The 12774-nt window shown below is 58.4% G+C and overlaps 2 protein-coding genes across 2 annotated transcripts; both read right to left on the bottom strand.

Moving 5' to 3' along the window:
• Positions 1-1217: 1217 nt before the first annotated feature.
• TTYH2 (tweety family member 2) lies at positions 1218-6888 on the bottom strand (the record flags this gene model as incomplete). Its single annotated transcript, XM_079544315.1, has 14 exons — positions 1218-1298; positions 2614-2692; positions 2776-2961; positions 3037-3179; positions 3259-3351; positions 3420-3512; positions 3583-3638; positions 3764-3833; positions 3912-3984; positions 4060-4155; positions 4239-4459; positions 5016-5127; positions 6030-6202; positions 6760-6888. 14 exons carry the CDS (start codon positions 6886-6888, stop codon positions 1218-1220), a joined length of 1605 nt encoding a protein of 534 aa, XP_079400441.1.
• A 1545-nt stretch (positions 6889-8433) lies between these two features.
• On the bottom strand, positions 8434-10523 carry RPL38 (ribosomal protein L38). The gene is made up of 4 exons (XM_079544184.1): positions 10490-10523; positions 10113-10173; positions 8868-8990; positions 8434-8512 (listed from the first exon to the last, which is right to left on the bottom strand). Exons 1-4 carry the CDS (start codon positions 10490-10492, stop codon positions 8487-8489), a joined length of 213 nt encoding a protein of 70 aa, XP_079400310.1. The 5' UTR covers positions 10493-10523; the 3' UTR covers positions 8434-8486.
• Positions 10524-12774: the final 2251 nt, after the last annotated feature.

Below are 12774 nucleotides of genomic sequence, written 5' to 3'. Positions count from 1 at the left end.
AATAAATGTTTATTGTCTTTGCCCCGAGAGCACATAGAAACGAGGCAGGACCCCCACTCCTCCCAGTGGGAGTCCCAATGAGGTTAGTCCACATGCGCTGGGGAACAGCTCTCCTATGGTACCGTTACATCAAAACGTTAAAAGCCAAAAAAAAAAAACAAAAAACAAAACAAAAAACAAACCATTAAAAACTTTCAGGTTACCAACAGCCAATAATGCTAGTCACGTGTAACAGATGGAGTCAGGGGACAAAGGGATATGTACAGTTATCTTTAAAAGACACAGCGAGACACTGCTATCAAGTAGTACCCAATGGGGCTCTGCCCAGGGACAGCCCCTGCTCTGCCACTGCACTGTTAGCTCACAGGGAGCTGGCAAAACAGGGAGGAGACAACCAGAACTGCAGCCCAGAGGTCCCAGGGCAGCCCACACCAAAATGAACAACCACAAAGGGCCTCAATCAGCCCACGTTGGCTCCTCCTGGCTCCTTTGCTGCATCCTGGCTTAGCCCAGAGCTCTGGCAACGCGGGCATGGTGGCAGGGATGTGTCCCCTATTGGCACAGCCAGCTCCAGTCCTTAAAGCTCTCCAGGGAATTTGTGGCTACCCCAGAGCTGTCCTGCACGTAACAGGGGAACCTGCCCCAGGGAGCAGGACTGCCAAAAAGAGCCAACAAGCCAACATGCATCGCAGCAAATCCAAGCTGGAACAGAGGTGGCAAGCTGAGCCACATCTCTGCCCTTAAGGTAACTTACAAAATGCAAAGCAAAAGAAAGCCAGCAGGGTCAAGACATCCCTATCCCACACCCCTTGGCATAGAGAAGGTGGTGGGGTCACTAGTGGTTGGTACTGCATTGCTACGGGATGAGGGAGCTGCTCTGGGACAACCCCAGTCCCAGGGTGCGCTCCAGTCAAAGGAACCCAGGTATGGTCCTTGTCCGTGGCATAAAACCACCCCAAGCAGGTGCAGGTGGAAAGGGAGAGGTGAACAACCTCCAGCCTTCCAGGAGAGCCGCAGTCAGTCCAGGAAAGCATCCCATAAGGCAGAAAGACGTGAGAGTGAGCAGAAGCTGCCAGGGAAGAGAGCGCAGGGAGCATGGATCCTGCGGCCGGAGCTCATCTGCAGCCCCTCGCCCACCAAGGGGCTCTGGGTGTCTTTGGTTTCCATCGGGGGATGCCAGTGGCTTTTTCTCCTCCCTCGAGCTGCAGGACGAGCTGCTAGGCTGGGAACTCGGTGTGCTGGGGCCGGAGGTGCTCGTCGGTGACGGACAGGTAGGTGGCTCGCATGCTTGGGGAGTACTGCAGGAGAAGGCAGGGTGAGCACAGCCAGAGCCCCCCAGCAAACACCCACATCCCTCCCAGCCCAGCATCACTGCTAGCAAAGAGAAAGCCTGAGGATGGATGGGAAAATTGCTTCCTATTGGTATTAATCCCCGTTAACCTGGGTCTCTCCAGCCTCTGCCCCAGCTGGAAGTTGGGAGAGTCGCCAGACAAAACCTCCAGCTCTGATAATGGAGCACAATCCAATTTCTACAGCACTTTGCTGGAGGGAGGAGCACCCTGACTTGGCATTAGGGAAGATTATTCTGAGTTTGTTATTTCGGACTACAAAAGTCCTTCCTTAGGGATCTGAATCCTGGTTAAATTCAACCACTCAGGGTGGGGAGAAGCGCTCAAATTAATCCCTGTGTTCATCCACCCCCCCCAAGAGCAGCCCTCCAGCTGTGAGGGCTGTGCAATCGGATTAAAGCCTCCACGCTTTCACCTGATTGCAAAAACTGTCCCCAGCAGAGGAGAGCATGGGGACCTCAACCATCACAGCAGCGCCACGGCTGTCACCCTGTTCCCATGGCAGCCCCACAGTGGCAGCCCTGCAAGGGGTGAGCTGGGATGGGGAGGAATGAGTCCTTGGGATGCAGGCATGGAAACAGATAGATGCTGTTAGAAGAGGGAGAAAAACTGCACAGAGAAGGGATGGGGATGGAGACCAATTCCAGCCCCCTGGCACGGGCAGGCTGCAAACTGAACGTGGCCCTGTCCCTCCCCAGCCCTCCACGCTCTGCCCAGGAGCAAAGAAGCCCCATAGAAGAAAGGATGGAGGGAGCTACAAGGGTGGAAGTGAGGACAGGAGCCCAGGGACAAGAATTGGGGAGGATGAAGCAACTGAACTTACTCTTGATGGGCAACTTAGCTCCAAAATAATTGATGCAAAACAAAACAAAAAGAAATAAAATAAAGCGGGCATTAACAGGCAGGGTGGGTTTAAATAAACAGCAGAGGCAGGGGGGGAGGGGATGTGAGCACGCATGGATTACTGCACAAAGTGTCCTTTGAAATTCTTGGGATGAGTTAGAAAAAAAAAAAAAAAAAAGAGAAAAGTAAAGCAGACAGAAAGAGAACTATTTTGGTCTCCTCCAAGCACGTGGTTGGTGACCTCTCCCTGTAGCCCTCATGGGCTGGTGAGGAACTGGGTTAGTGAGATGGGGAGCAGCGATCTGCAGGCAGATCCGGCACAAGAGGAGGGGGCCCTGCCCCACTGCACAGCCCCATGGGGGCTCCCAGCACCCGACGCCCACAGTCACAAGAAGGATTTGGCCTCGGCTGCCCACCGTACCGTGGGAGGGGGGGAGCCCCTGCCGATCAGCGGCACGTTCTCGTAGCGCGGGTTCCCTCCGAAGAGCACCGCTTGGTTCCTGCACGGAGAAAGAGATGCTTAGTGGGGTAAAGCCCCCAGCGCAGCATCCACCGGGTGTGGGGAAACCCTGGGTGGGCTCACATGTACTCGGAGACCGGGGCATTGGAGATGGTCTGTGCCGGGGGGTGCAGGCTGCTCTGGCTGCCCAGGCTGCTGCTGTAGCTGCAGAAGCTGCGGAGCTGGCCCCGCACTGGGTGGTGGGCAGCAATGCGCCGTGCCTGCGGGTTGAAGGGGTCTTCCTCATCGATGTCATCGTAGTCCTGCTCCCTGCAGGGCATCGAGGTGCCTGTTATCATCAGCCCCAGGAGCAAAAAGCAAGGGAGGGGTCCGCGCTGCCCCCACCTGCCTGCCAGGTGCCTCCAGGCACGCGCCGCAGCACAGACCATGGTGGAAAAGGAGGCGGCCACCAGCAGGGAGAAGAGCACCAGGTAGAGCAGCCCCTCCACGCCATCGTAGCAGATGCCAATGAGAGCGTCCAGGTAGTCCTGCAGCAATGGGATGGGGTAGGGATGGAGGCTTGGGGGACCCTGGAGGCTGCGTGGCTGTGTCCTGGCCCCCCCTCACCTTGTGCAGACCGCGGCAGTCCAGCAGGGCAGTGAGCTGATGCAGGCTGGTCTCTGAGGTGTTGAGCAGCTGCTGGACCCCCAGGAGGTCTTTCTGTGGAGAACAGAAGGGTGAGAACAGATGGGAACAGGGGACCAAACCCCACTCCCTCCACCCCATACCTCAGCCATTGGGAAGAGAGGCAGGGCGAACTGGATCAAGCCCTGGGTCTGCATCTGCATGGTGGTGAGCGAGCGCTGGAAGACGGTGAGAGCCTGCAAGAGGCAGCGGGGGGGTCAGAGCTGGGTGGCCATCCCCCACCCCAAGGATCCCATCCCCCCATACCTGCTGGAAGGGACTGCTCAGGCTCTGCTCACAGTACAGATAATAGTGAGCAACCTCTGTGAAGTAAAACGGAGATGTCAGTGTGAGCACCACAGAGAGCAGCATAGGGAGAGTCAGAGCGTGGAGCACGGCTTCCCTGAGCCCCCACCATCACGTTTTAGGGAGCACTAGGGCTCTCTACCTGCACTGATCTCACTCTCTGTCTGGTTCATAATGAACTTATCCGGGGCCACACAGAAGTCACTGGTGCCCTGTGGGGATGAGACAGAGCACAGTGGGGTTGGGACGGCGCTCAGCAGCCCCACAGCCACGCCACGGCCCCCACTCACCACCGCTGCAGCCGTGTCCACAGCCATGGAGCACCAGCTGAGGATGAGGGTCAGGAGCCCACAGCACAGCATCCTGCAGGGAGAGGGATGAGCACGACAGGATGGAACCACGGGGACAGCCCCATCCCGGCCCTGGGTGGGCACTCACATGGTGAGGAGGCAGCGGGAGTGTTTGGCCAGCCCCAGGCAGGCCAGCAGGCAGACGGTGAGAACAAGGATAAAGAAGAGGAGGTAGGACAGCCACCTGGGTGCAGAGGAAGGCCTCCGTCAGTTTATTCTTCCCAGCACCCCAGGATGGGGAATGCTCAGAATTCTGTCCCCTCTCACCGGTAGTACTCCACATAGGAGACGTTGGCAGCCAGAGCAGTCAGGTCGTCACTGACACCATGCCAGCTAGGCAGCCCTGAGAGCTGCAGCACGATGTTGCCTGACAGCTGCTGCAGGAACTTGAGGGTCTGCAGGTAGTCAGCCCGTGCTGCCAGCACTTCGGTCAGCTGCTCCAGGTGCTGCTCCAGGGCCACCTGCAGCTGCTGTGTGGTGCTTGCCACCTGGGGACGAGGCACAGGGGGGATGAGGATGGCTCAAAAGGGGCTTGGGGTTCCCCTGCGGTGCAGACAGCGAGTGATGCCTGGCTCAGAACAAGGTTCAAGGTGTCCTGCTGCCCTCTCCAGCCTTGGCCACTCCATGAATGAGAGTTAGTGTGGAGAGGGGTGGGGAGGGGGGATAACCTTACAATTTGGGCAGATATCTGCATCCCCAACTCAAGGGATGCAGCAGGGAAGGGCAGCTGAGGCACAGTGGGGATGGCCCCGTCACGGATAACACAGCACAAAGGCCCCATTCTGCAGGGCTGACGTCAGCCTCCTGTGCTCAGCTCAGCCCGGCTGCCCCAGGGGGCTCAGCCCAGCCCCGTGGCATGGCTGGGGAGGGTCCCTTGCAGCCCCCCCTCCTGCATGGGAACATCAGTCCCATTTCAGGCAGATTTTCAGTGCTTTCTGCCCTTGGACACACTGGGAACAGTTGCACTTTGCAAGGAAAAGCTATGAGCGTGCAGCAGCAGAGCAGCACCCAGGGGCACGGGGGAGGGGGGTCTCACAGCCCTACCAGTGTGTCGATGCCAGTCAGGGTGTGGTTAGCGTTGTCCAGGGCGTAGAGCAGCTGGTAAATCCCATCGTTGGTCTCACTGTTCCCATAGAAGCCGATACCAACAGCCGTGCTGGGGGCAGACAGAGGACCCGGGTTAGAGAAAGGGGAAACGCTCACCCCAAGGCCCCAAGGCAGCGCTTAGCTTTGGGGATGGGGACAGCACTGCAGCGGGGACCTGCTCTGATCTGGTGACCGTGGCTTGGGGACATACAGGGATAGCACTGCAATGGGGATGCGCTCTGACTCGGTGATACCCAAGCCCAGAACTGCTCCATGGGCTGGGCACTGGATCCTGCCAGACCCGGAGAGATCAAGGCAAAGCAGATTAGGGGAATGAGCTGGAAAACACCCACTGCTGACAAGCAGCACAGTGGGCAAAGCAGCAGGGATGCACCCGACCCCAGCACGTGCCTGTGGCCACACCAATAAAAATGACAAACACCAACCCATCCGCTCCAATTTGGTCTCAGCCCAAGATCCCGCTGCATTCAAAGCCCTTGGGGGCTGCGAGCGCCACGTCCCTGTGCTCTGCCTTAGGACTGGGCAGAGATCATGGGACAGGTGCAGGGAGCTCAGCGGGGACATTTGCTGCGCAGCGCAGGCAGACAGTGAGCCTTTGTCTGCTGCGCGACGAAAGGGAACCGCGTGCTGCTCCCGGGGGCTCAAAGGGGGGGGAAACAAGAGAAGGGGTGGACAGGGCAAAGCGCTGCTGCCCCTCGCCTAATTGCTGCGGCCACAATTAATGGTGGTCACAATCCACAATTAAGGGCGGCCACAACGAAGCGCGGCCGCTCCGGGCTGCCAGCTGGGTCACAGCACCGCCCGCCATCTGCCGCGGGCTGGGATTAGCGACTGCTGGGATTAGTGGGAGGGTGGTAAAGGGATGGGGATGAGACCCCGGGGCTGTCCTGGTGTGGCGCGGGCATGGAAGTGATGCGCAGCAGTGTGGGACACGGTGGCAGCATCCCTCACCAGCAGACAAGCCCGGCGGTGACAGCCATCCAGGTGACACAGCAGGAGCGGGGCCGCTTGGCGTCGGGCTCCTGGTCCCGCTTGCAGCAGCAGAAGCAGATCAGGTAGATGGTGAGGAAGAGGAGGTTGATGCCGAGACAGACGGCGGACACCAAGCCGAAGAAAAGCAGCGACTGCGGAGGGAAAGGGGACGCCGTGCGGCTCGCAGAGCGATTCGGGGAAGAGGCGCTGGGGGGTGCTGGGTGGCGGGGCTTCCCACGGGACGGTCACAAGGGGAAAGAGGAAGCGGCGCCCGTTCGCGTCCCCGTTCCCGCGGCGCAGGGTGGGTGCGGAGCCGGGAAGGCATTGCCGTGTTCGGGCAGTGCCCGGGATGCTCAGCGCAGGGACCGCACAGCGCTCTATCGGGGGGGTTCGCACAGCGCTGCCCCGCACCGGGATCCGCTGTAGTTGCGGTTCGGCGGTACCGGGAACCGGGGGTACCGGAGGTACCGGGATTAACGGCGGGGCCCAAACGTGCCCTCCCCGGAAAGAAGAGCGCTTTGTGCCGGCAGCAGGAGGGGTGAAAGCGGTCACTGCAAGGAGCGGGTGCTTCTTTGTGTCGGTGCGCGAACCCCCCAGCGCGGAGCGCACCCCCCAAAAGCCCGTTGCCGAATGAGCGTCGGGAGCGCGGGGGGATGGAGGACCCGAGCCCAGGGAAGGGGGGGCGCGAAGCGCAGCGCGGGGTCCGTACCTGCTGGTAGTCGGGGTCCCGCGGGTGGAAAGCGGCTGGCACGGGCTGCAGGCGCAAGCCGCGGTGGGGCAGCCCGTGCAGCCAGGCCGCCCACCAGGGCGCCAGGTAATCGGCGCGGGCGGGCGGCATGGCGGGGCCGGGTCGGGCCGGGGCCGCTGATGGCGGGGGGCAACGCGCCGCCACGCCGCGCTCCGCCCACCGGGCCACGCCCCCTCCGAGTGACCACGCCCACCTCGGAGACCACGCCCTCCTCCTGGCCACGCCCCCTCGAAAAGCGCGGGCCGCGTGCTGCCCCGCGCCGTGCGGCTCTTCGCTCCGCGGCGTTTGGTCGAGACGCCTGGATCGCCCCGTCCGGCTGCAGGCTCAGCGCCCTGATGGAGATGCAGGGATCTCCGTTCTTTGTTGGAGGGTTGGAACAGGATAAAGGCCCCTTCCAGCTCAAAGGATTCTGTTCTCTCCTTGCGTTGAAACACCGCACCCTTCACCTTGCTGCTATAGCAGCACTGCACCCCCTGCGCTTCCCGTTAAAAGGATCGCTGAATCCTATCGCTTTGCTCCTTACATCAGGGAACCGTACCCTAACGATACGAGGGTGCTGCATCCCATCACCTCAGTGCTAGAGGCATCCCTCCATCTCCTGTAAGAGCGTTGCTGCCCCCATAAGCAAACTGTACCCTAATGGGGTGACAGGGGGACACACCGCCATCCTCTTATAGGGCCGCTCACCAGGACTCTGTCACAAGGGCTGAGCTTGAGCTCAGCATCAGCACTGAGGATGTTCCCACCCAACCCAGTCACCCCAGGGGGGCTCCTGCTGCAGCAGTGCCCCAAAACTGCTCCATCCCAGCTGCCCCAGCAGCTGAGGACACGCTGGGCATCCCTCACATCCACTCTGGAAAGACACCATGTTTTGTACCTCATCCTGCAGGGTTACGTTGATGAACACATCTACTTTCCACTCCACGCTGCCACCACAAATCCCTGGCAAAATACCATTCCCTGCCAAGAAGTTTTACTCTTTATGGCTCTCCTCTCCAGCATGTGTTATTAATACCCACCGCTCCAGGTACAGCAAGCTGCACCTAAATCAGGAACAGGGTGAGAAAACAAAGTGACTGAGGATCATTTTGTCTATTGCGTGGGTGCTCCCAGCACAGCTCACATTCACTGGGCCCCAGAAGACTTCAGGGAACATTGCATCAGGGAAGGTGATGGGGAACCACAGTAGCAGACAAACCAGCCACTCTCTGCCAGCCTAAGGAGCTCTGAGCTTTCTTGCAGCCCTGCTGGGAGGCTCACCTCGAATTAATGCCAGCAAAAGCTACAGCTGAGCAGCCTTCTGTTCTGGCACGCAGTCTCACCGGACAGCTGCCAGCTGGATGGGCAGAGGAGGCCCAACACTTAGGATGTGAAAGCAGAGCATGTGGCAGCTGACAGGACGCTCCATTCATACACACAGAGAAACTGCCTCAGCCCCCTTGGGTGCCCCTCACTGCAAGCTCTGCTGGGGCACACACACTGAAACCAGCTCCTGAAGCACCAGGCTGTGAGCTGGCACACTGGGGTAGCTGGTCCAGGCTATGCGTGGCAGAAGCCATCCCTTCTAGAGCAGTCAGAGGAACACACATGGCTTCAGCACGGTGCCGTTTGGAAAGGACAAGCCTGACACCTGGAAACAGTTCCAATTTTTATTGTAATAAACGTGGAGAAATCTAGGTGCAAACAGTTCATTTCAGCTCCTTCACAGCCAAACCTAGGGAGGAGAAAAAGACAAAAAAAATGTTTGTAACATGGCTCATCGCCCGGTCTGTCTGGCCAGCAGAGCAGCATCTGCCCTTGTGCAGGAGACACGCAGCTGCAGCTTATTGCTGGCTTTGCAGAGGGCTGGGGCAGCTCCCCTTGCCTGCCAGCACAGGCTGCAGCTGTGCAAAGAGCAGCCAGAGCCTCACAGCTCCCAGGCACTTATCAACACTCAGAAGTTTGAGCAGCATTCGCTCAGGCAACTCACAGACTGCACCTCCTGCCCCCCCTTCCATGCTGAGCTCAGCTGTGCTCCAGCACAAGAACCCAGACCCAGGCCGGCCCCTGGGAGGCCCCGCTGGTGATACCTGGAGGCAGGGACTGTTTCAGCTTCTCTGCCTTCTCCTTGTCTGTGATGACCAAGGTGTAAAGGTAGCGGCTGCAGCGCACCTTGAACTTCACATTGTCCTTGTTCTTCTTGATCTTGACGGCTGCAGGATTAAGGAAGTGGTTACCGGGACGGCAGCGACCCCACATGTTCCCTTTTAAGAACCACGTCCATTTTCTGCAAAAGCACAAATCCTACATATCCCAAAGCAAGCGTGGAGACCTTTGTGTCTCATAGCAGATATTTACAAGTAGCATCAGAAGTGTACAGCATCACAAACTCTCAACAGAGCACCGAAGTGCACAACAGACTTATTTCGTGTAATCCTCCGCATCTGCATAGCAGCTCTGACCCCTGCAATGAGTCTGCAGGCAGTTCTTCATCTCCTTTACAGCCACGCAGGGTTGTTTTATCTAAGCAGCTTGCTCACAGCTGTGGTCAGTTGCTCTCCTTTCCCACTGCACAGCCCTGGCAGCTCAGTATAACAAGCTGTAGAGCTGCTGCCAAGTCTAGAATGTGTTGAAAGGTATTGAAATGCTTTGTAAGCAGCTGTCAGCAAATATAATAGCGGTGCACACTGAACTTTCCCTCTCTCGCCCACACCACTGAGTTAACAAAACATTTCCAGAATTAAAGCACCTCATCCCCATGACAGCTACATCCACATACAGGAAAAAATAAAGGAAAACTCCTCGCACGTTGTTAAATACTGAGACAAAATATTCCAGCTTTCCAATTATAATTGTCTTTGTGTTCGCAACAATAGAAAACTTGAGTTTAAGCGTGATTCACTTGTCAGGTGTCGCAGAGCTTTAACAGAACAACATCTTTTAGCTTGTCAAAGATTTACTAAATCACAGACAGGCTAATATTTGCAAATAGCTTCCCACCAGTTGCAACCTGGGTTTGGCAAAAACACCCATGAGTGAACAGCAGCGGAAGAAACCCAAGTGAGTGAGCACCCAGCCCTGACCAGCTCATCCCTGGGACTGCACCTCCTCCCCTGCAGCTCCTCTGCAGTCAAGATAGCTTTGTTCAGCAAAACCTATTGCAAATGCCACTGGTGTTGCACGCAGACAGCCTCAGCACAGAGTCCCTCAGCACTTCCACAGCACAGAGCTGCTCGGCCCAATGGGTGCCTGCAGCCTCGGCCTGCAGCCCCCATCGGGGGGGGAACTGCTGAAGCACACCCTTACTCCTCCCCTAAAGCAGCTTCAGCACTCACACTTTGCATCCTTCCTCCTGGCTGTCAGCAGAAAGTCTTTGATCTCCTCAATCTTGCGAGGCTGAAAGATGAAACACAGCACGGATGAGAGCTGATACTCACCCTGTGTTCTGCCTTTGGTGCAGCCATTCAGCTAGGGCTCAGCCCAGACCCCCAAGTGCACCTCCAAAGACAGGAGCAGCTCTCTCCCCACCCTCCCCTCAGCACGAAGGGGAAAACTCCTCACTCTGCACACACACAGACCCAAAAAACAACGGAGGTTCCCCTACTGGACCCCACAGCCACAAGGAACCAGACAACCTCCACCCACGGACTGAGAGAAGCCCCACAACACGTCTGCGAGCCCCCACCCGCTCCCCCACGAGCCCCCTCCTCACCATGACTCCAGCCCGGGCTCAGCTCGTTCCAACCTGCGGGAGGAACAGGCCAAGATGGCGTCAGCGCATCATCCTCACGGCCCCAACGGTCACCCCACGCCCGCCATCAACCCCCCCGACTCCCCACCGCTCACCCTGCACCCCCCGAGCCCGCCCAGCCCCACACGGCCTCGGATGGCGGCGGATTCCACACGGCCCCACCCCGCGCTCACCGCTACGGTTCTCGGCTACAGAGAGCGGAAAAGGGAGGACGCACTTCCGCTTCCGGGATGCCCTCTCAAGCCCCGCCCTTCGCAGCGCGCTACGGCGCGGGCGGAGGGACAAAAACCAGAGGGGAGAACGCGGAGCTGCGCTGCGCTGAGTTGTTGGGTGCTGCACCCTGCGGGCTCTGCGGATCTTGTTGGCGGCTGCTGCTACGTTGTGAACAGTAGGGATGCCGTGACCTCGCGATCGGTGCTTGCTGAAGGAGCTCCGGCCCTACGAATCCGCCCAGCCCCGCGGTTCCCAATCTGTAGCCCCGCGGCTCTCAGCCCTCGGCCTGCCCCAGGAGCTGAGTGCAATGCAGCCTCCTGGCCACAAGAGGGAGCCGTAGCCATGTGCAAAATCCTCCAAAGCGACCCAAATCCGCGCTCCTCCTCGGGGTCGGGCGGTCCGTCCCACCGCGCCCGGCGATTCGGGGCCGCTTCAGACAGAGGCGGCGCTGCCCCGGGTCGGGAGGTGCCGCAAATTAACGGGAGAAGCAGCGGGTGCTGAGATCTCTCCGCTCGTGTTTGCACAGACGTGGCCGTGGGCTCCCCTGGGCGGACCGCGGTGGGTGTGAGCTCACACGAGCGTGCACAGCTGCGAGCGGTGGTGGGCTGTGCTCCCTCCCTGCCCCGCATCGCCACCCCCGCCCCACGCCATCACCCGTTAACGGTGGACGAGGTGACCCCCTGTGCTGCGTCCTGCATGGAGGCACGTCGAGGGGCTGTGCGCGCTGGGGACGGTGGCAGCTCCGTCCTTCTGACAGCTGCAGGGATGCTGGCAGCGCCCCGCAGTGATGGGATGGGGTTACAGGGAAGAAGGAGGCACTGGGAGATCGCAGCTCTGCCCAAAGTGGGGCAATTCCACCCCTCTCCCTACGCCCCTAAAAATGAGTTTTGTAATTGTTTGATTTACTTCTCTCATCCCGGATCGGCTGATCTACTCTGCTGCGTTTTAATTGCTCTGAAAGTTGAGCAGTTTTTCATGTTTTAAGGAGTGCTGAATTGTATAATTAAAACACTAACAACATAAATCAACAGCGCGGAAGAAAGACAGCAGAGAATTAAGCGGCGGCGTGGCAGCATCGTAAAACCAAAGCAGCATGGAAAGTGCCCCATAGCGGCAGCGATGCTGAATGCTGATGTCGCATCCCGATGCCATGGGGTGGAGGTGGGAATAGGGGGGCTGTGGGACAGCTCTGGGAGCTGTGGCAGTGCTGTGCGTGGGGGCTCAGCCTCTGCCTGGTGCCTGACCTCCTCGCCCCCAAAATCACCAAGTTTTGGCCCAAAATGTTGTGTGGTCCTGCGCCCTCCATCCCCGCTCCTGCCTGGGAACAGATTCACTTTGACTTTATTAATATCATTTAAAAGCAGAGTGGGCATATAAATCAACAAAAATAATTCATGAGAGTCATTAGCTCCTCAAAGAGGGGATCCTTTTTATGGCCGGCTTTAAATTAAGGGAGAAAAAAAAGAAAGAGAGAGAGAAAAATCGCATTCTGAAACTGCAGCTTTTAAAACACATCAAATACATTTCCTCCCTGCCCCCCACCGGCCTCGGCTCCTCCGCCGAGTGAAATTCAATTAGCATCCTTAATTCACCCTCTGGCTACCAGTTTGATATTAAAAACTCTCATCTCGCAGCACTGCAGGGATGGGGAAAGCCTGGGATGCTGACCCCCAGCAAGTCACGTTTCCCCTTCCCCAAATGCCCCGCGGAGGTGGGCATTGCTGGGGGTCTTGTCCCCAGGCTCTGCGTCCCGGTGCCCTTGGGGACAGCGGGTGGCCGTCCTGCTGCACGCCGTGCTCAGCTCAGCTGGCGGGATTTGTGTGCACCCGGCGATTAGATGCTATCTGCTTATCGGCGGCAGCACGGCCGGCTCTGGGCCAGGGAAGGAGATAGCAAGCAGCAGCCGGGAGGAGATGCAGCAGCCGATGGGGTTTCTCTCTCTCTCTCTCTCTCTCTCTCCTCCCAATTCCAAGTTCAGTGTCTGCCCAGCATCACCTGCTGCCGGCTCCATGGCTCAGCAGTGCTGGAGCTGT

The sequence above is a fragment of the Tetrao urogallus genome (assembly GCF_951394365.1).
Source record: "Tetrao urogallus genome assembly, chromosome: 18".
NCBI lineage: Eukaryota > Metazoa > Chordata > Aves > Galliformes > Phasianidae > Tetrao > Tetrao urogallus.
Note: the sequence above shows the minus strand (reverse complement) of the source record. Positions and strands in the feature narration are given on the sequence as shown.